The sequence below is a fragment of the Amblyomma americanum genome, chromosome 5 (assembly GCF_052857255.1).
Source record: "Amblyomma americanum isolate KBUSLIRL-KWMA chromosome 5, ASM5285725v1, whole genome shotgun sequence".
Classification (NCBI taxonomy): domain Eukaryota; kingdom Metazoa; phylum Arthropoda; class Arachnida; order Ixodida; family Ixodidae; genus Amblyomma; species Amblyomma americanum.
In genome coordinates, this window is record NC_135501.1 from 117,912,155 (window position 1) to 117,932,474 (window position 20,320).

The window sequence follows — 20,320 nt, forward strand, 5'->3', positions numbered from 1 at the left end:
AAGGGTAAATTTACGGTGACTTTCTTTTACTGCATTTCGGACTTTAAATTACCGACCACCAGTAGAGAAATCGTCTGTTGTATAGAAATTTTAGCGGTTTATTCCTCAGGAATAATGAAATTCCGACCTGGGGAATCCACATTGTCCTGTCAAATCTGACACCGAAGTTTCTCCGAGATACATAAGCCGCACTTATTTTGTTATTGGAAACCAAATATTCTAAGGATGGGCTGAATTCCTGATTTGTTGCTGTAAGAAGCCTCGCATTGAGTGTTTGCCGAAAAAGGAGGAAACAAACGTGGTAATTGCAATTTTCTGCTCCAAATTTTTCTTTCAATTACAGTTATAAACAACAATGTTATTCAGTGCACTGAGCCGGACTGAAGAACTGTGGAGTAACAGATGCGCGGGATGCAAAAATTATTAAACGCTAAATTAGGTATAGCCACGGTTTCCGACCAAGCGGGGCGGGAGACAGAGGATGATGCAGGATACGCAATACGGGAGGCAGAGACTGCCTCAGGAGGCACCTAGCAGCTCACTCGCGCACTACTAAAATGGCGAGAATTGGACCTAGTAGGTTGTTCATTATGGTTGAACGCGCTTAACTTTTTACAGACGAAAATACACAACAACAACAACACAGAGCGTGCTCTGTGTTGTTGGGTATTTTCGTCTGTAAAAGGTTAGGCGCGTTGAACCATCTACGCGCACAGCGTTTCTTGAATCACACACCTTGAGGTGTGATATAGCTACAGAGCAAAGCTGCAGACGTTTAGGGCTGCCTACAAACACACTGGCTACGTATCCAAGCCCAAAGTTGATGTTCTGCTCGGCTATATTCCGAATTATGCTAAAATACATTAGCAGTATTAAATCGAATGCTTCAGGTGATCATGTCATAAACCATTGCCTGAAACACAACTTTAGCAGCCGCGGACAAACAACCTATTTGAGTCATGGAACTTTGCATAATGCTTTTGTAACGTTAAGCTGTAAAAGCTGGGCTGGGAGGCGATTGCAGAATATCGATAGTCAAGGTTAGCCGCCCACCAAGATTCATTATTACTAAAACCAAAAGCTAAGAAAGACTTAATTTGGACACTAGAAGGTGTCCGCGATAGAAGCCTACTGGACCAAAACGCTCTCTCAAGGCTGCACTAGGAGCAGATGAAGTCTCTGAACAAGGAGTAGAGGAATGGAGATAGTTTTCTTTTTTGTAAGCGATAAGTGGTTGAATTAGTACAGTTTGTTCCAAGCGAAAGCGCATGTTCCTTGGCAGTACTAAAATGAACAGTTATGTAATAATATTTTATGGCCTGTAGTGGAAATCTTATGACGCCGTTAAAAAAATTGCGCCATGATTCCATTACAGTGCCGCTAAGAACTGCATGATGATGGACATCGGAGAAATACCCTTTTTGTATTTTCCAGACGCCGTAAACCACACAGCCAGCCAAAATGGTGCTGCCAATCTTTGGTAAGACACTCTTCTTTGCCATCGCAACTAGCATGGGCATCTGGATGGAAGCGTACGTGAAGACAAACGTATACTTCCACGGGGACTCCATCCTCATTCCGAAAAACCGGACATATCCCCCAGAATTCGACAGCCCACAGTATGGGGAGCACAAGTTCGTGAATCTTTCGGTAAGTGACTGCTACTAGTGCTTACGGTCCAGTCATCGCAGCTTGCGTGAGAATGCGAAGTCGCAAGCTATTTTTTAAACTAATACCTTGGAAGTATCACCGCTATTATAACTGATTCCTATAAGTATCCCGTAAGTAGTTTTCTTCAGATGGACTTGCCTGTTAAGTGTAAGATATTCCGAAGAAGCTCTATGAAAATACCGAACAGTTATGACTTTTTAATGATAGCGATCCTGGGCCAAAGAAATTCAGAATGCTGTAGTGGAGAACACATAGCTTGCTCCCGAGATCATTTCGTTACCTTAACTGGTGAGTTTTCAGCCAACCATAAATAGGATAAGAGCGGCTCGGAGTTCAACCAGCGCTGCTTTTGTAAGTCAAAAATGCTTCATAACCACTGGTATACCACAGTGGGCACGTAAGCATTAACTTCGGGGAGTTAGTATGGAACGTGGGAAATTATCCCCGCACGCTGTTGTCCCCGATAATTTTTCGAAGATGTGCTCTAGGAAACACAACAAGGCTTTCCCCAGAAGTAAATGATTATCTTGATGCAGAATGTATTTTACCCCCTCAAACTGGAATTCCGTGGCAAACTCACGCTATAGAACGTTTGCCGAGGGCATGAGATCACGTGGAAACGAACTCGGACAGCTCGCTTCACTTTGTCATAAAGGATTTAACAGAACCTGCTTTTGTGGTGCGGTTTTTTGGCAGATATAAAAAACCTTTCCTCACCCATAATTTCTCGTCTTTAGGACATCAGAGTCCATTATGTTACCAGGGGCTGCGACGAAGAGGGCAATCGACCCATGCTACTCCTTCTGCACGGATTCCTCGACTTCTGGTTCATCTGGAACAGGCAGATACCGAAGCTGAGCGAGGAGTTCTGGTACGTGTAGTTTTGTAAGAAATCTGTTAGTTTGAGCATGCAGTTGTATGATAATAAGGAAATATAAACACATAACTCCCTTGCATGAAAACTGTTTTGGCTCGGTCATTACAGGCATTACATTACACTATGTTCGAGCTAAGAGGATAGGTACGATTCGCAGTTGATGTTAAGTAAGCATGACTGTTACACTCAGAAAGCTGCGCGATAGAGGCGGAAATGGGAGAAATACACAAAGCATTAGCCAAGTTGATAACGTTTAAGGCCACGGCTTTTATAACGCAACTGTCATGCAGTCAGAAATGTTAAAGTTGATTGAAACATAACAATATCAAGCAGGATTGTCCAGAGATAACGATGAGATATTAACCAAAATTTCTGATCTTTACCTTAATAATACGCGGTAAATAACAAGATATGTTTTGAAAGAAGTGGTCAAGAGTGTTGAATTATACTCATTTCAGGGGATACGCGAATCTATTGGGCGCATCACCAATTACAGCCTGAACTTGTAGTGCTCTTGGCTCTTTGATTTGAGGTATACTTTGGTGTTTGTTATAGAAAGCTCTTTCGTATAGCAGAGGCCTAGCGCGATCTCTGACAATCAACATTACAACTTGTATTCGGGATATTTCAAATTTAAAGTACGATGACTTAAAGTTCCCAAGCGCAATCAGTTGTTAAATGCTCTTTTGTGCGGAGAAAATTTTTGGTCTGCACTGTGGATCTTCGCGCAAAAGTGTAAAACGGAAGTAAGTGTGATTTTTAGTCACCTCCCTCCTTCACAGTCTTCTTTTTTCCCATGTATTGATTTTTCATTCGGTTAGGAGGTTATTTTTATCATGGTTGAGGTACTCAGAACGTCGTTTTGCTTGCGAGAACTAATCCATCTGCCTAACCTTTACAGTGTTGTGGCACCGGATCTACGTGGCTACGGAAACACCACGAGACCAACTGATACCGCCGAGTACCTCATGCCGAAGCTCATCGGAGACGTGAAAGGACTGCTTGAAGCTCTAAGTAAGTACTCGCACGAAAAGGTGTTCCAATAAGGCACAAGCACATCGAGCAGAAACCTCAGCATCAACATTAGGCCCAGCCCAACGTTTGTAGCACATAAATGCAGATGCCATTTGAGAAGCGTGGTTTTAAACCAAGTTTTGCCTATTTGCGCTCTGTGTGTACCGGCAGTTCAAAAACTTGGACTCAGTGCATGGGGATTTAAATAAGCGTTCCGAATATACTCGTTTACAGATGCTGCAGCTATAGGGAAAAATTGTATACATGGAGCTTTCATGTATTTTTAAGAATCAGTTATTCTTTTTCATTTCACCTCTGATGATTTTGTCAGGGCTCCTACATAGTTTAGAATTAAAACGCTTGACGACAGTTAAATCCAACACAATGCTCAAAAAGTCGGGCCGATACATATGTTACGGTAAGCTGACGTGGATGCATTTTCACACACGTGAGGACGTGAATATCAGTCGGCACTGCTGTATAGGTAACAAGTAAATAAAGAAATATATAATAAAAAGACCGCAGCAATAAATGTTACATGAAATTTTCTGTAAGAAACACTGAAAATTATTTCTTGTACTGCAGACCCGAACCACACGAGGAAGGTTGTCCTTGTGGGGCACGACTGGGGTGGCATGATCAGCCTCTGCTTCGCCACATTGCACGAGACGATGATCGACAAGATGGTCATCATCAACAGCATGCACCCGCAGGCTTTTCTGAAGCAACTGTTCCAGAGCCCAACTCAGATGAGGATGTCCTGGTGAGCCCGCTTTGTTTGCTTAGTTTTCAGCGCAAGTGGCCTAAGATTCTTTATTTTACATACCCAGTCTCATCCTCTTCGCGCTATTCTAAAGCACTCACTTTCACATGGTCAAACACCAGGTGCACTAACAATGCAAGCAATTTTATACAATGGATATACAGTATTCATCATTAGTAATAAACAAGAAGCAAAAATATCGCTCGAGGATTTGCATATTGTGATGTAGATTATAGTAGCCTGCGTTAATGTGCCATGGCGATTAAACGACTTAAGTCTGTGCAGCATGATTTACGTTATCTGCTTTACTCTTAATTATCTTTGTACGTGCTCTTCTTGAAGGCCAAGGAAAAAAAAGATCTGATGTCTCCAGGACGAAAACAACGCTCCATACAAGTGGCGCGTTGCGCTTAAGAAAGACCGATGTGAAGAACTAAAGTTATCCTTGCGGTGTTTTCAAGCATTTGCACAGTTTTTTTTTTGCATGCGCTACAGCTTCCCCTTTGGCAGAAAGGCGCGGAATTATAGGAACGCAGGAAACTTCATTTTGGGTAGGCTTTCTTGATCTGAGCAAGGCTGGACAATGAGGCTTACGCGGTTGGTTTCTCTGAGTGCCTCCACCTTGATAAAGATTTCCGCTTGTTCGATTGTAAAACGATCGCCTCTAAAAGGAAGACTGTATGCGTCAAAACAAGCAACATGGTATTTGACTTCGCCATAGTGAAAAATAAGTGCCTTTCTTGGAGTTTATAATCCCCAGGTGGTCAAATTTTCGGGAGCCCTCCTCTACGGCGTCCCTCATAGCCAGAGTCGTTGTGAGAAGTTAAACCCCATAAACCAAACTAAACGAAACCATATTCAAATTTGGCGTAGGAAGCACATGTGCGGAGACTTACTCAGTAGCAACTGCTCTCGAGAAAGATTTGCATGGCTGTCAACATGTAAAGACTCTTCCGAGTACCTTCGGCGGCGACTCACTAACGCTCCTCATATGCGCAGGTACATGCTTCCGTTCCGACTTCCTGGCACCCCTGAGAAGTACCTCATCATGAAAGACTTGCAATTCTTGGACAAAGCGCACAAGGGATTCACCGAGAGGGAGGAGTACGCCCACAAGTACGCCTACTCTCAGCCAGGTACGTAATTTAGGAGTCACGAGGACTAATTTTCAAATATCACTGAAGGATAAAGACGCACCCGGCAATGTTACCCCGGTACGTTCACCGAAAACATTGAATTTGCCTTTTCACCGCGGTGGTTGTTATTTTTTCAGCGCAAAGTTAGGGTGATCCATCAGAGCCAAGGTGTGATTCATTTAGGAAATTCTCTGCGAATGCGATATTAGATATTTTGCTATGAAAAATACAAGCCTGGAAACAAGGTTTTGGATATCTGAGTGCAGTTGAGAAACCACGCTACCATGAGTTAAGCAAGACCACGAAAATAAAAATGGCGCCTGTCCAATACTGACAAAATGGTTATTGATATGCTCCCAAAAGTTCGCGTTCAAGGTTTCCATTGGATCCGTACCAATCTATCTCCACCAGGTTTATCATAACCAGGTTGCAGTTATATAGTGGCCGGAACTATCCCAGAGGCAAAAGATGTCTCGTGCCGCACGCTGTAGCGAAGAAAATATCTGAATGTCAATTTACAATGATATATCCTATTAGTTATTTTTAAAAGAATAGGAGAATGAAACAGGCTATACGTCGTATTGCGTGCCTCAAAATATTATTTGCTCCAGTGCTTCTTCTCATTGAACTTCTTCAGAAGTAATATTGTGTCGTGGTATCTGATTATTGGTTCCTCTCTTTTTCTTTATATTTTTTCGCTTAGTAATATATTATTTTATACGTGAGTCCTATTACTGAAACTTTTCATGATCTTGAATCAAGCCTTGCTATCATAAACGATCGAGAGTATATCCGCGTATTTATCACTCCCTATACAATATACTCCTGTCAATGTAAATTATCCGCCAATACATGAAAATATTTTCTGCTTCCAGGTGCACTCACAGGCACCATCAACTACTACCGCGCCTTCAACAACGACAGTGATCAGTTTAACAAGCTGCCCTTCCGCAAGATCAATGTCACCACTCTCATACTGTGGGGCCAGCGTGACGCCTTCATCACCACGCCCGTCGCTCGATACAACCAGGACTGGCTTGCCGACTCACAACTGATTTACTACGAGGGAGCCGGACACTTCCCTCTGAGGGAGTGCTCCACGCATGTGACAGGCCGCATCAAGGAATTCGTGAAGACCGGCACCGTTGTCGTTAACAAAGAGCGCAGCTGGTGGCTTTGGTGGCAGCGAAACACTGACGACCCCTGCAAGGAATTGAAAGAACCTTCGCATCATCAAGCGCCATCCAGCGGGCCTGCTTTGCTTCCAGATGACGCGGATCTGCCCAAAAGCATGAAGGAATGAAACGTTCGTGCTCGCGCTTTCAGCAGCCCATTTTGTAGCCAGCCTACCTGCTGCGGCCCGAAATAAATTTAGATGTTATATGCAATTTCTGGTTTCCCACAGTGCCTTTTATGGTTTATATTTCTGCAAACTTCTATAATATATAAGTATAATATATCAGCTACTGACTTTTTTGCTCGTGAGCTTGACGCATGATGGCCTTAATTCCTATGCGCCATAAACCGAACACAACACAACACCACTGTTTTGCTCTCTTCTTTCTTTTCATCTGCACCGCCCCAAAGGTTATTAAACGATTCCAATGGGTGCACTGCTTTCATGGCAAGTCTGGTTTCATGAGCGTGGAAAAGCTTAAAATATGCTTATTTCTCGCTTAAGTACGCATTTCTCAAAGGCAGTGAACTGAAGAGATAAGTTTAATGATAGGAAGAGAAAAGAGGTCGGCCGGTAAAATGGATATCTGGCCTCCTCCTTTGCACTGCGGAAAAGGGAAGAGGAGAAGAAAGAGGGTCGTGATGGGTGACGATGTGATGAGAAGACAGATGAGATTATGTATACGCACGTTTGATAGCTTCACAACGGCAAGCCGAGGCCCGACGACGTGCATCCAATGAGGCTCTCCTGCGACTGAGAAAGGGGTTTAATTTTTCGAAGTAAAAAAATCTAGCCTCAATCAAGGCATCTTTCAAGGGCCCGGGAGGCGAAGAGCTGCCGAAAAAGAGCGAGCATGGTTAGCAATGAATTTCAAATTCGATTTTGAAATTAGATTGGTGGATTTTTTTGACGGCACGGTGTAAACGCAAAATAGCCCTATCTCCAAGCGTTTCAAGCTTGTTTAATAGCATCAACATTCTGTATACTTAAGGTATTTTTGTCCACCCTCTGCAAGCAGTCGATGAGAATGACTCCTTCGCTTCACCAATAAAAGCGTGCGTGACAATGCCAACCATCAATATAAAATTTAAGCCATCTTACTAGGCGCTCTTACGAGGACGGACAGTGAGCAAGACGAACACCGCGCTGTGTTCGTCTTCCTCACTGTCCGCCTTTGTCTCTGCGCGCTGTATGAACATACACTACAGTAAGACAGGTTCCCATCTCCCTTTTCACTTCCTTCTTTTCCCGAGTCACCCAGACCACATTGGAGATTGCATATTACACAGTGCAGAATTTATATGTAATCATTGTTTAAGCGCGATGACGAAACTTTGTCGTTAGAGTGCGGCCTCCTTGCACGGTGTCCAAAAAGGTTTCCCTCGTCGTCTGCGCTGAGGGCTGCGTCTTTCTGAACCTTTTCATCCCCCCTCCCCCGGCCCGGGTTTTCCCCATCAGCGGGTTCTTGGTTCCCCTCTCCATTCTTCCTTCCCCTGCGAGCTCTTGGCGGCCGCCGCCTCCACAGACGCTTCATTCGCACCAGGGAGCCAACGGACTCGGCGGGAACTTGGAAACGCGTTATTGATGTGGAGAGTTCCCCCACTTTGCACACGGGCTGGCTCAGCTTGGGTGGCTGTCGAAGGATTCGAGGTCCCTTGAACGGCTGCGATTCGTGCAACCGGCGGCTTCCTTCTTGCTGGCCGCCCGGCCGTCGCCAGCCTACGGAGCTCCTCTCCACTTCGAACCATCGTGCGGTAAAGGAGCTTCCGCTGCTGGCTGGGCCGCTCCCGCGCGCGCGCGCACGCACGCACGCACGCACGCACATGGCGCTAACTTTGTTTGTGCTCTGGGGTCAAGCTACAGTGCGCACGGCCACAAATATTACTGTGGTGTGGTTTTGAAAGCTTACGCCTTATCTTAAAATTAGCACACAAGTTGTGCGTCCTGAGAAATAAGGCAAAGTATTCGGCACTGTTGTCGATCCGCTACTCGTAACTCATAGCGGCAACACCTAAATCCTTTTCTTCGCGGCCTGGGTAAATTAAAGACTGTTCGCATTGCTCGTATGCGTCCACTTTTTTATAAGCGTAAGAAATGAATGTGGTTTATGGGGATTTAACGTCCCAAAGCGACTCTGGCTATGAGGGGCGTCGTAGAAATTTCGGCCACATGGGGTTCTTTAACGTGCACTAACATCGCACAGTACACGGGCAGTACAGTGCATACAGTACAGCATTTCGCCTCCATCGAAATGCGACCACCACGACCGGGATCGAACCCGCGTCTCCTGGATCAGCAGCCGGACGTCATAACCACTGAACCACCGCGGCAGTTCGTTACAAATTAATATTGCGCGCTAAAGGTCATTACTCAATCTTAAAGCGACACTGAGGAGAACCCTATCAAATTTTTTTCGTTAGCAAAATCTGGTAGTTCGGCATTTCATGGCTTTGTTGCCGCTTGTCCGGCGGCGAAAAATGCATTTATTTCAAAGAAATTTGGATTCGAAGTTGAAAAAGTTTTTCCCGCCGCTCTGATTCAAACTCGAGAACTCTTATGACGACACGGAGAACTCTTATGACGTCATAGGATGGAGTGACGTGAAACGTGCCGTAAACGGAGACTCCGTGATTCTGACGCCTACCGGTGCGGTCTAGCAGCTGCCGAAATGAAAGCTACCGCCGCCGTACGTTGAAGGCATCTATCGGGGGTCGCTACCGTCGCTCTGTTTACGTTTGCACCGGCGTATTGCCAGAGTTGCGATGGATCCCGTTCCTGAACCCGGCGACGTAGTTCTCGCAAAATCTCCGGCCTGCATTTCAGCGACCTCAGCCCCACAGAGCGTGCGATGCTTTTGAGGGAGCGCGGTTAGATTAGGCGCCAGCGGGTGGTTTCCCCCTTCCTCAGTGAGCAGCCGTGGCGAACGAAATATCATAATCCCAGTGCGGGGAGTCGCGAGGCTCCAGGACAAGGTCGGCGCGTTGCGCCCACCGGAGGCTGGCCAGGGCTTTGGGGCCAACGTATTGGGATTCCTTGAACGGCGCGGCTGCACGGGGCAGCAGGCGGCGTCGAGGTCTCCCACGGTTGCAAGGGCCAAGTTATTTATTTATTTTATTGCCACAAAAAACGAATAGGTGCTCAAGGGCGGTCGCGTTTAAAGTGGGCGCCTTGAAACTAAAGCCGACGCACGACGCTTCAACGGCTTCCGCTAGATACAACGGGTCCACTGGATCGGTCTCTCTCGTCCACTGCATGTACCTTCAGATGTTTACCGTGAATGGATCAAATTAGCTGAGAGCTCGAAAAGAACAGCTCCGCCCAACTGCCGAAGTTATTGAATTACGTCACAAAGCGCACCTCGCCGCGGAGCCGAATCAGTCTGGCCGGGCCAGCGGTGGCTGGCGCACTCGGCGCGAAATAGAAACATGCTCCAAGACTCCCCGCCAGTGCGGTCAGAGTGCGCCGAAGCCGCCGAACGCGTCGGCGGTCAAGCGCAGTATACAGGGTCTCGCTTTGGCCGACGTGACGATACCGTGCAGCGCGCGCGCGCGTGTTACGCCGGATCATAACCGCGCCTTAACAGGGCCTGCGCTTAACCGCTAACCAACGTATTCGGTGGCGGCATCTATGGGAGCCACTGAAACCCCCGCCCACTCACTGAATAAAAAAAAAAATCCTGTGCCGACGATAGGAATCGAACCAAGGCCTTTGGCTTTGGAGGCGGAGACGCTACCACTCCGCCACGACGGCTTTTTTTTCTTTATTGCATGGAAGAACTTCTGTAGAAAGGAGGAAACTTCAATCAGACTAGTTCGCGTCTCAAGTTACCGGGCTGCTTAATATGAGCCCCCCATAGCCCTAACTCACCACTGCATCCCCATCAAAACATCAAAATTCAGGGAGGCACACACAAGCATCTAGGCACGGCAGCCAGCTTGGAGGTTCGTCGCGAGCAGCATATACACTCCTCACCAACGCACACTGTTCCCGAAACACAGATTTGAACGATCTTGGTGGCTCGGCATGTCTGTCCATCATACGGCTTTTCCAAAGACTGAATAGTCCCATCAACGCCAACACGTCATAAGGCACAACAGAGTTTTTTGTCAACAGGCAGAAATCTAATAGTGTATGGTGTAATTTCAATGTCCTTCTTAAGAGTTCGTTGTAGTATGTCCCAAAAGAACATGGCATCACGGCACAGGATGAAGCAATGATCAATTGTCTCAGGCACGTTACACAGACGACAATTCACATTCCAGGGTACAAACATCCCCTTGTCATTAAGAAAGGTCTTGACAGGCAGCGTCGCTGTGTGTAGTTTGAAAAAGAACGTTTTAGCGGCTGCCTGAATGCACATCCGCCTAACACGCTTTAGAACACTGACGGCTTAAGTAGCGACGATCAATAAAAGCACATCTAGTGAATGCGCTCTTCCGATGCAGAAATCTCCGCGCTTTCGCTACGTATATCCTGGCCTAACAGAGCTAGGCCATCAGCAATTTTTTTGAACTGCCTTGTACCGTGTCTCTCGTCCCTAATAAACGATTTCCATTAAGTAGTTTGAAGTTGACCGGCACAGCCGGGAATGTTTCGCCGGGCGAGCGTGCGAGGACACAAGTGCCGCCTTGTACGATTACCGACCATCGTGCCATCATAGTTTTTCACCGACCGTGGCGATCATTTGACAACAGGCTCCTTCAAAGGTTCACTAGCACTTGAAGCGGCACTTGGAGTTCCTCTGCTGTTCGGCGCTTGTAAATCGAGGCGCGTCAAAAACAACACCACGGGGCACGCAAAGCTCATAGACGCGAAGCGCCTTAACAAATCGAAACTCTCTTGGCCGCCTGTGGTACCGCCAAGCATCGGTTTACCGCCAAGGATCGGTCTACGACGTCACCACGCTTGTACTTGCGAGATTGGCCTGTGGCGGCGATACCTGTATTTTGGTTCTTGCTATTTTCTACCTTACAATAGCTTTTTTATCAGTAAGAGCGGTGTTTTTGTGATCAGGAGCTGGTATTCTATCGATACAAGCCAACTTCAATTTCTCCTCAGTGTCCCTTTAAACTGAGAGCAAAACACCTTTTGTAAATGATTGTAATGGTTTTTAAAAACGATACATACGTACATGTATTTCTGTTGCTCAAAAGTTAAAGGCAAAATGCAAAATCAAAAAAATAAACTGTCATTATTATGCATACGCAGAAATTCTGGACAAGTGCACTGTTTTAAACGGGAATTAAGTTGTTTATTAAAGCAATTTTTCCCCTTCTCATAAGACGGAGGAGGAGGACGAAGAAGAGGAAAGGCAGGGAGGTTAACCGGAAGAGCAGTCGGATTGCTACCCTACACGGGGGGAAGGGGTGAGGGGACAAAAATGAAAGAGAAAGGAGAGTAGCAGAAAAACTGAAGTCACTATGAAGTCAGCGTTCGGTAAAGCCACAGTCTATCGTGCTGGCGAGAGGTTCTCAAGAAGCGGAGCAGTGTCTTGGAGGCCTTCACCGCCGATGATCTCTGCGGCCAGTGGCCGAGAATCTTCATTTCTGACAGTGGCCGGGAATCTAGACGCTCCAGCGCACGGCAGAGAGACTGCGTTTCGGTGCTGTAGGCAGGGCAGTCACAAAGAATGTGGGATATATTCTCGCCATACCCACAGATGGCACATGCAGGGCTATCAGCCATATCGATTAAGAAAGAGTAATGGTTGGTGAAAGCTACTCAAAGCCACAGCCGGATGGAAGCCGGAGCTTCATATCTGGGTCCAAGGATTCTAAACGTGAATTAGAAAATAGGCCGGAATTCCACGCGGCAAGTGAGCGAAGCCTGGCCGCTGCGTCTGATCTCGAAATGGGGATCGACAGAAAATCGTCGTCGTGTTAAGCAGATCGCGCGACCTCATCCGCACGGTGATTGCCTGCTATGCCGCTGTACCCCAGTAGCCATTAGTAGATGATGTCATGCCCTTAATTTATGGCACAGTGATGTAGCTGTCGGATTTCCACGGCCAGTTGTTCTTGGGCTCCACGGCGAAGAGCAGCTTGTAAGCCTTGGGGGGCAGCTTTGGAATCGATGAAAATAGAGCACTGCTGAGGGCGCTCCTGATTGGTGTGTTCAATGGCGACACTAAGAGCTGGGAGCTCTACACCCGTCGAAGAAGTCTGGTGCGCTATCATAATTCTAATTTCTGTAGTCCATGCGGGGATGACCACGGAGCCCGAAGAACTGATTGGGTTCACTGAGCCGTCGGTGTAGACGTGTATCCAGTTCACATGGTGCTCAAGGAAATATTCAAGAGTGACTTGTTTTAGTTCTATCGGCAATAAATCGATCTTCTTCCTAATGCCAGGTATTGAAAGAAGCACACGAGGATTGTGCATGCTCTAAAGTGGCGTGGACGGTCTAGAGGCGGATGTAAACTGGGACGGCAGAATGCCGCTGTGTGCATCAATGGTGTTTGTAAACGATGTGCGTGAACTGGTAATAGGAAGACCGGCAAGATGGTGAGAGGGAACCCGGGAAATGAGTCGAAAGTGCGTCTTTAGTGCGTCAACTGCTAGGTAGGTAGGGATTGGATGCTCCTGGGCGATGAGTACAGATGCGGACGTAGAGGCACATTTCGGCAATCCCAGGCAAGTTCGGAGAGCTCGAGCTTGAACACTTTGTAGACTTCGTATATTTATTTTTCGAATGTATCCAAGGGCAGGGAGGCTGTAGCGAAGAAATGCCATGAATAAGGCGTTGTAAAGCCGCATCATTGACCTCACTGACGCTCCCCACGATTTACTCCCAAGAAAATCGAGAATGTATATCGTGAGGCTTCAATATAAATCCACGGATCCCTCCTCGGAAGGCTTTCAGTTTTCTTCTATTTATTGTCAAAAATGCACCCCCCGTCTTTGTTTTTTCTAAAGCGTTCTCAACTTCTGGGTGCAAACGCACGACAAGCTTCAAAAGGAATATAATGCTACTAATCAGAAGTCGCTCCCATCATTACCTTCACAACAGTATTGTACAATATTCCACAGCTGCCTCACAGCTAAAAATGATACCCAAGAAAGCTGGACTTGTGTCGCCGAGAGGGTGACGTGGACATTGCTTAGAGGGACACTGACGACAAAACCGAAGGTTTGGTTTGGTTTATATGCGTTTAAAGTCCCAGAGCGACTCAGACTATGAGACGCCGTAGTGAAGGGCTCCGGAAATTTCGACAACCCGGGGTTCTTTAGCGTGCACTGACATCGCACAGTACACGGGCCTCTAGAATTTCGCCTCCATCGAATTTCGACCGCGGCAGCCGGGATCCAACCCGCGTCTTTCGGGCCAGCAGCCGAGCGCCATAACCACTCAGCCACCGCGGCGACATCAAGCCGATGTTTGCCCAAGTCGATAGATTACGGTACTCTAAGGACAAAGACAATAATTTTACTGAGAACGGTGCCTTTATAGGTTATACAGCGGCAAGAAATGAAACAAAGGTGTCACCATTACCGGTAGATTTCGCAAGAAAACTGCGTGCGTCGATACAGTTTTCTGGAGGGGCCTCTACGTGAAGCCTCTACGCACGTGAAACTAAAACTCTCTACTCTCTAGTTTTAGTTTCACGTACGTAGAGGGTTCACGAACGTAGAGCTCTTACGGGTGACCAGTGCGCATGCGCAGAACGCAAAAGGAATGCGCGAGTCTCACGTACGTACGTGAGATTCGGATTTTTACGTTGCGGTCTTTGCGTTGCTTGCGTACGTAGCGTTGACAAACATGGCGGCACCCTGCCCGCCGCTTCACGGCGATAACAGCTTCGTCGCTAATCCCTCGAGACGATATGGTGTTCTAAACTGCTGTATTCGCCTTCGTTTGCCCATTCTTACCCTCGCGTAAGGTTTCAAGCGACAAATAGCTTTTGTTTTTCAGACAGAAGGGCGATTTTTCAGCTGCTAAGCCTGACGAAGTAGCGTGGGTCGTCGTCATAGCAACGGTCTCGCTATGAATGGCTTCGCTTAATGACTTGTCTTGGATGATTTTTGCTACAACCAGTGTCTGTGTTTCTTAGTAGATGGCGCTAGGCGTAACGCGCGGCGTGTTTCGCGTACGTGTAACTATAAGGGTTTCAAACGACCTGCGTGCAGGCTACGTAGACTTCTCACGTTTGCGTACGTGAACCCTCTACGTACGTGAAACTAAAACTCTCTACTGTCTTGAGTGAGCGCCTTTAATGTCGTTTCGAAGACACCAAGATGTTTACCAAATTAAAAAATGTCTACTACTGTGTGTGTGTCAGTATGGCTATCTACGGAAACTGCCAGGCGCTCGACCACAAGCATAGACAGGGAGATGCAGATTTTCGCTTTCGACCAGGGTTAACCAGAGCTAAACCACAAGCAATTTTTTCTTCTCGACCATGTAACGGAGCCTTTACGGCGTCCCTAAAAACGGAAAGGTGTAAAAACGTGAGGACAAGGATTCACCTTACTTTGCACAGATTCAGAGCTGAAGGGCTGCAATGAGTTTCTCGCTACGTGGCTAAGAATTAAACCACCGTTGCTCGGTTACTTCTAGGAAATACGTTACATTAACTGCTTGAGCAGTAAAATTCCCTCACCGAGTAAATTCCAGTAACAACAGAAACACAAAAACGCTGTTACATCAGTTAAGTTGTACTGAAAGTTGTACAGGGCATACGTTCTTTTCTAAACGGCTGCCTTTAGCTCATGTGTATGCGCGTCACGCTTGTCACGGATGCGTTAGATATTTTCAGTGGAATATACAGAAACTAACGCAATTATACAGTCAGTAGCAACCCTCTATTATTTTTATACTTTCTCGTTCATTTCAGTTTCTGCTACATGTGATTGTGAACTGGATGATAATCAGGTTACCAGATTCCAGCTCCCTCTTTTTGTATTTTATGTACGGGCTTCTTGGCTCCAAGGTTATTTGTACCACCTTGACAAGAAAGGAAGTTTAAGATCACAGCTGGAAATCATGTTATTTTCTTTCTTTCATCCACCAGATTTCGGGACCTTGTCAAACGATAACCGCTTTTATCCCCATCCCCTCCAACACTGTATGCGCGGATCGAAATAAATTACAATCAAAATCATTATTTGCGTATGTCACGCTTCGCGCTAGCCATTGTGCGGTTCTTTATTTTGTCTAGTTTTTTTCTGGTCTAGTGCTGGAAATTAGGATGCGGATGCCCATCAGCCAGAGGCTATTGAAAACGCTAGACACGAAAATGTTTTTTTTTCGCCTTTCATTCATTAAACTTGCATTTACGAGGATGGTAGCTGAAGTGGTTGTGCATGTGCCCTCTGTCCACGGCTTCGGAGGCTTCTGTCAACCTTTTGATGAAAACAAGTAGCGCTGCTGCCTAGTCGGCCAGGCGTGCGCTGGTAAGCCTCACCTGCTGGGGTTTCTGGGGACATGTCCGTCTGGGATACAAAGCTTTCTTTCAGAGAAATCCTTTAAGTCATCTATGTAATATCGCGGGCTTCATAGTCAGGCACCTAGCAAACATCATAGGTTGCTTTCCCGGTCATTTTTGGCCGGCCTGTCCGTAATCGCGACAGCGGTCACATGGTCTTCGCGTCATCTACATTGACTGTGCGCAGAACATCAAGCCCCGCGAAGCTGACGTACGCAAAGTTTGAACTATGGAGCGCCTATCATACCAACCTCAACATCCTTTGGACATACGGCCTAGCGTCGATAAGACTCAATATTCTCCAGATTAGGCCTTGAGAGAACAAAATGAATATACCTTGCTGATAATGCCTGTTCTTCTTTGGCAGCTCCAATAAGAAAAAAAGAGGATTATCTCGACAAAATATATTGGCCTCTGTGGGAGCTCGCGCTCTATCAAACGTATTTTATTTCATTCGTCACCCGACTAGGACTGTATTAATGCCAAATTTTCAAAAAATACCTTTGCCTGCACTTCTGTTATACTAACCAAGATTTTCCAGCAATCTCTTGATACCTCAACATTGCCCACACAATTGAAAATCGGGAAGGTGGTTCCATTCTTCAAATCAAGAATTAAATCATCCCCTGCAAATTATCGTCCCATCTCGCTGACCAGTACATGCTGCAAATTATTAGAACACGTAATTTTCACAAAACTTGTTAATTTTCTCGACACTAATTCTTTCTTCACACCCGCACAGCACGATTTTCTAAAATCATATTCATGTGAAACCCAACTTGCCTGCTTTACTAACAAGCTCCACCTTATTTTAAACAGCGAGGCAGAGGAAGACTGCATTTTTTATCGACTTTTCTAAAGCTTTCGACAAGGTATGTCACCATTTATCACTTTTTAAACTAAGTCAACTGGACATTGAACAGAAAGATTTTAAATGGATCGAATACTTTCTTTATAACCGATCAGAATTTGTTTCCCCTTTCAGTGACGTTTACTCGGCTGTGCTTCAGGGGTCAGTCTTTGGACTGCTTCTGTTTCTCATTTACATCAATATCTTGCTTCGAAAGTACCATCAATATTCATCTCTCTGCTAATGACTGCGTTGTTTTTAGCGGAATATCATCACCCGAAGATTGTAACTTTCTTCAGACCGATCTTATCTGTATTACTACTTGGTGCAATGATTGGCTCATGTACCTAAACACTTACAAATGTAAAGTTATGCGAATATCCCGACATGCTAACACTCCTTGCAGGTACTACCTAAATAACGTCCCCTTAGAATATGTCACTACATATAAATACTTGGGCGTCCACATTTCTGCAGACCTCTCCTGGTCGCACCGCATCGAGTACTTTATTAACAACGCTAACCGCATGTTGGGCTATATGCGCCGAAACTTTACGAAAACCCCGTCTTCTCTTAAATTATTGATTTACAAAACGCTGATTTGTTCAAAACTGGAATATGCGGCCGTTGTATGAGATCCCCAGTACGAAAAACTTACAACATTGCTGGAGATGGTCCAGAATAATGCCGCGCGTTTTATTTTATCTAACAGTAATCGTGGCGCAAGCATAACCAGCTTGAAAACATACCTCTATTTAAAGCCGTTAGCATGCCGCAGAAAAATAATTTGTCTCAGCCTTTTTCATAAGTTTTACCATCATTCCACTCTACAGAGCGCAGTCCTTGCTCCTCCCCACTGCGTTTCAAGCCGCACCGATCACCGCCACAAGGTTAATTGAATTTCAACACTTAACACCTTATCAGCATTTCGTTCCTTCTTGCTTCGTGCTTCACGTGAACGGAACCACCTTCCTGCTGACATCGTCATCACCGATAACCAGCAATCACGCAAGGTATTAGATAACATTGTGTAAATAGCAGAAATTTCCTGTGTAACTCATTTTCTTGTCTATGTATTTTTTGTATCCACTCCTTTCTTTATGGGAATCAAATTTTACGTTAAATTATGCCACAAATAATAAACCAATTACAGTCTCTGAATGTCGACATATCAAAAAGCAGCTTGCGCGAAATTAGAGCCGCCTTTACATAGGCAAAAAAACGCTCTTTATCACTTGCGACAGCAGCGATTTAATCTATCTGCTCGAATGCGGTGTGTGTAAGCTTCAATACATCGGGCAGACTGAACTATCCTTCAGGTTGCGATTGAATAACCACCGATCACATGCCAATACCCTTCCTAATCTTCCGCTCTCAAGACATGTCGCGACTCCCGGCCACTCATTTAATAACATTAAAGCCACAATACTTGAATGTGGCTTGAAATCTCACCATGAAAGAGAAGTTCGAGAATCTTTCCTAATATTCCAATTCAGAGCACTTACGTCTGGTTTGAATGAAAACCCTGGCAAAATATCTTTTCTCTCAAAGTAGCGAATAATGCAACACGTGCTGATGATTGCCTTTTGTTTTCTGTGCTATCCATGCAGTACTTTCTAGCATGTTTGTAAAAGCTTCCTCCTTTGTTTTTTTTGTTTTTTTAATTCCCGAATGTGCAGGACTCGAGCCCAACACGTGTCAATACCTTTGAACTAAATCATCTATGCCCCGTGTACTTTTTTGTGTTTAATCTCATTGTTTATCAATGACGAAGTGACTGGCCGCGTGTTTCTGTGCCATGCCTTCAACGCCGCAACGCGTGTTATTTATTATTGTTTTCTGCATGCCCCAGAGAAACCTTTTTTAATGCTTTTTTATGCTATCTTTACTTGCGAGGAGCACGTGCCATCCCCGAAAGCCTGTAAGCCTCATCACTGTGCGCCACTTTGGACGTCATGCGCATTTTATTACGTTGTCATCAGCCATTATTGACTGGTCTTATGCCTTATCATAGGACAAGTATTTAAGGACCAAGCACAGATGCTTTGTGCATTACCTGACGAAGGCCGGGCTCCGGCCGAAACGTCGTTAATAAATCTGTGTATCCGTTCGTGTGCCCTTCTTTTCTGCATTATAAATTTCTGGATCCGGGAAGACTTTTGTGAAGTATATATATAATATTTTGTACGTACATTTGTGTCAGTGAAAAAAGTTTTGCCTATAGTGCTGGCCGATCTTCCAATGTGTGCAATCTTTTACATAGTACTCATATTTCCTGCTGTATGCAATGTAAACGGGGGTCCGGGGGTCCCTCGAGTGATCTGCGATCCCTTTTTACCCGGGCCTACCCACATATATGATGTAAGTAAAATAAAGTTGAAACTTAATGCATCTGGCCATGAGGGATCAATAAATGAAAGGAAAATATTATTATACGACCATATGTCACTTTTTATTGGAGTATGTCGGACTCAACAAATCCACGCCCGGCACATTACCCCAGATACGCGCTGGCTACAGGTCTGGATCATGACCTGCGGGCGCGAAAGGGACGCTTCTATTCTTGTGGCTCTTTGCGCGCCCTATGAACGCCTAATGTGACCTCCCTCCCAACTTCCTCTCCCAATAACTAGGCCACTGAGCAATCCTACTTAACACCAAGGGCTTCAACGAATCAATTCCTCAGCATGCTGAGAATTCTCCTCTATTTTATATCAATGCCTGCCCTACCGCAATAATTCTGTGCGAATAATAAATGCTCAAAGCACCTCTCCGACGTCCCAAAGAGATTGCTATGTACTATAGGTTTTACTGCACGCGCAAAACAAAACACAATCATATGTCAGTCACATAAGTAGACGTTGTTGGGCGAGTTTAGTTTCTGCTGTGTAAAGTCATTACGCACTGCTCTTAATGGCGACACACAGTAAAGAGAAATGACGAGCCCTCGCCCTCTCTTCTTAATGTGTGTCGTCTATTAGCGCAGCTCCTCATCGACTTACAAAATCAGTCAAATGAGTTGGTTTCCAAGCGTTGCCTGAACCCTATGTACGGGCATGTACAGAGATCGAACAGCTGCTTATCTCAACGGCGCGCCTTGCAGAAACTCATCTCTCCTGTACCGGAAAGCTGTTACAACAGCGGAAGGAGATAATAAATGGACCATAGCCGCTGATAATGTACTCAAGCACCTTATCATTACCGATTATTCCTCACGGATCCGGGATCAAGTGTCAATTCATTTGTTCTAAGGCATATGCCCTTAATGCACCCTAACAAAGATATCTGTTTTACGCGTTAACATTTATCTGTGCTTTGATCATTTTTCGGTGTAATTGTCTGAAAGCAACAGGATGTGTGTGGTCAGTAAGGATGTGCACTGTTCTTTGTCCTTTGGTGTTGCAGACA

At 45.6% G+C, this 20,320-nt stretch overlaps 1 protein-coding gene across 1 annotated transcript; it reads left to right on the forward strand.

Annotated features, from left to right (window-relative positions):
* Window positions 1-1,438: 1,438 nt before the first annotated feature.
* Window positions 1,439-6,849, forward strand: LOC144132620 (AB hydrolase superfamily protein YfhM-like). The gene is made up of 6 exons (XM_077665151.1): window positions 1,439-1,650; window positions 2,409-2,542; window positions 3,450-3,562; window positions 4,148-4,325; window positions 5,325-5,461; window positions 6,337-6,849. Exons 1-6 carry the CDS (start codon window positions 1,462-1,464, stop codon window positions 6,762-6,764), a joined length of 1,179 nt encoding a protein of 392 aa, XP_077521277.1. The 5' UTR covers window positions 1,439-1,461; the 3' UTR covers window positions 6,765-6,849.
* Window positions 6,850-20,320: the final 13,471 nt, after the last annotated feature.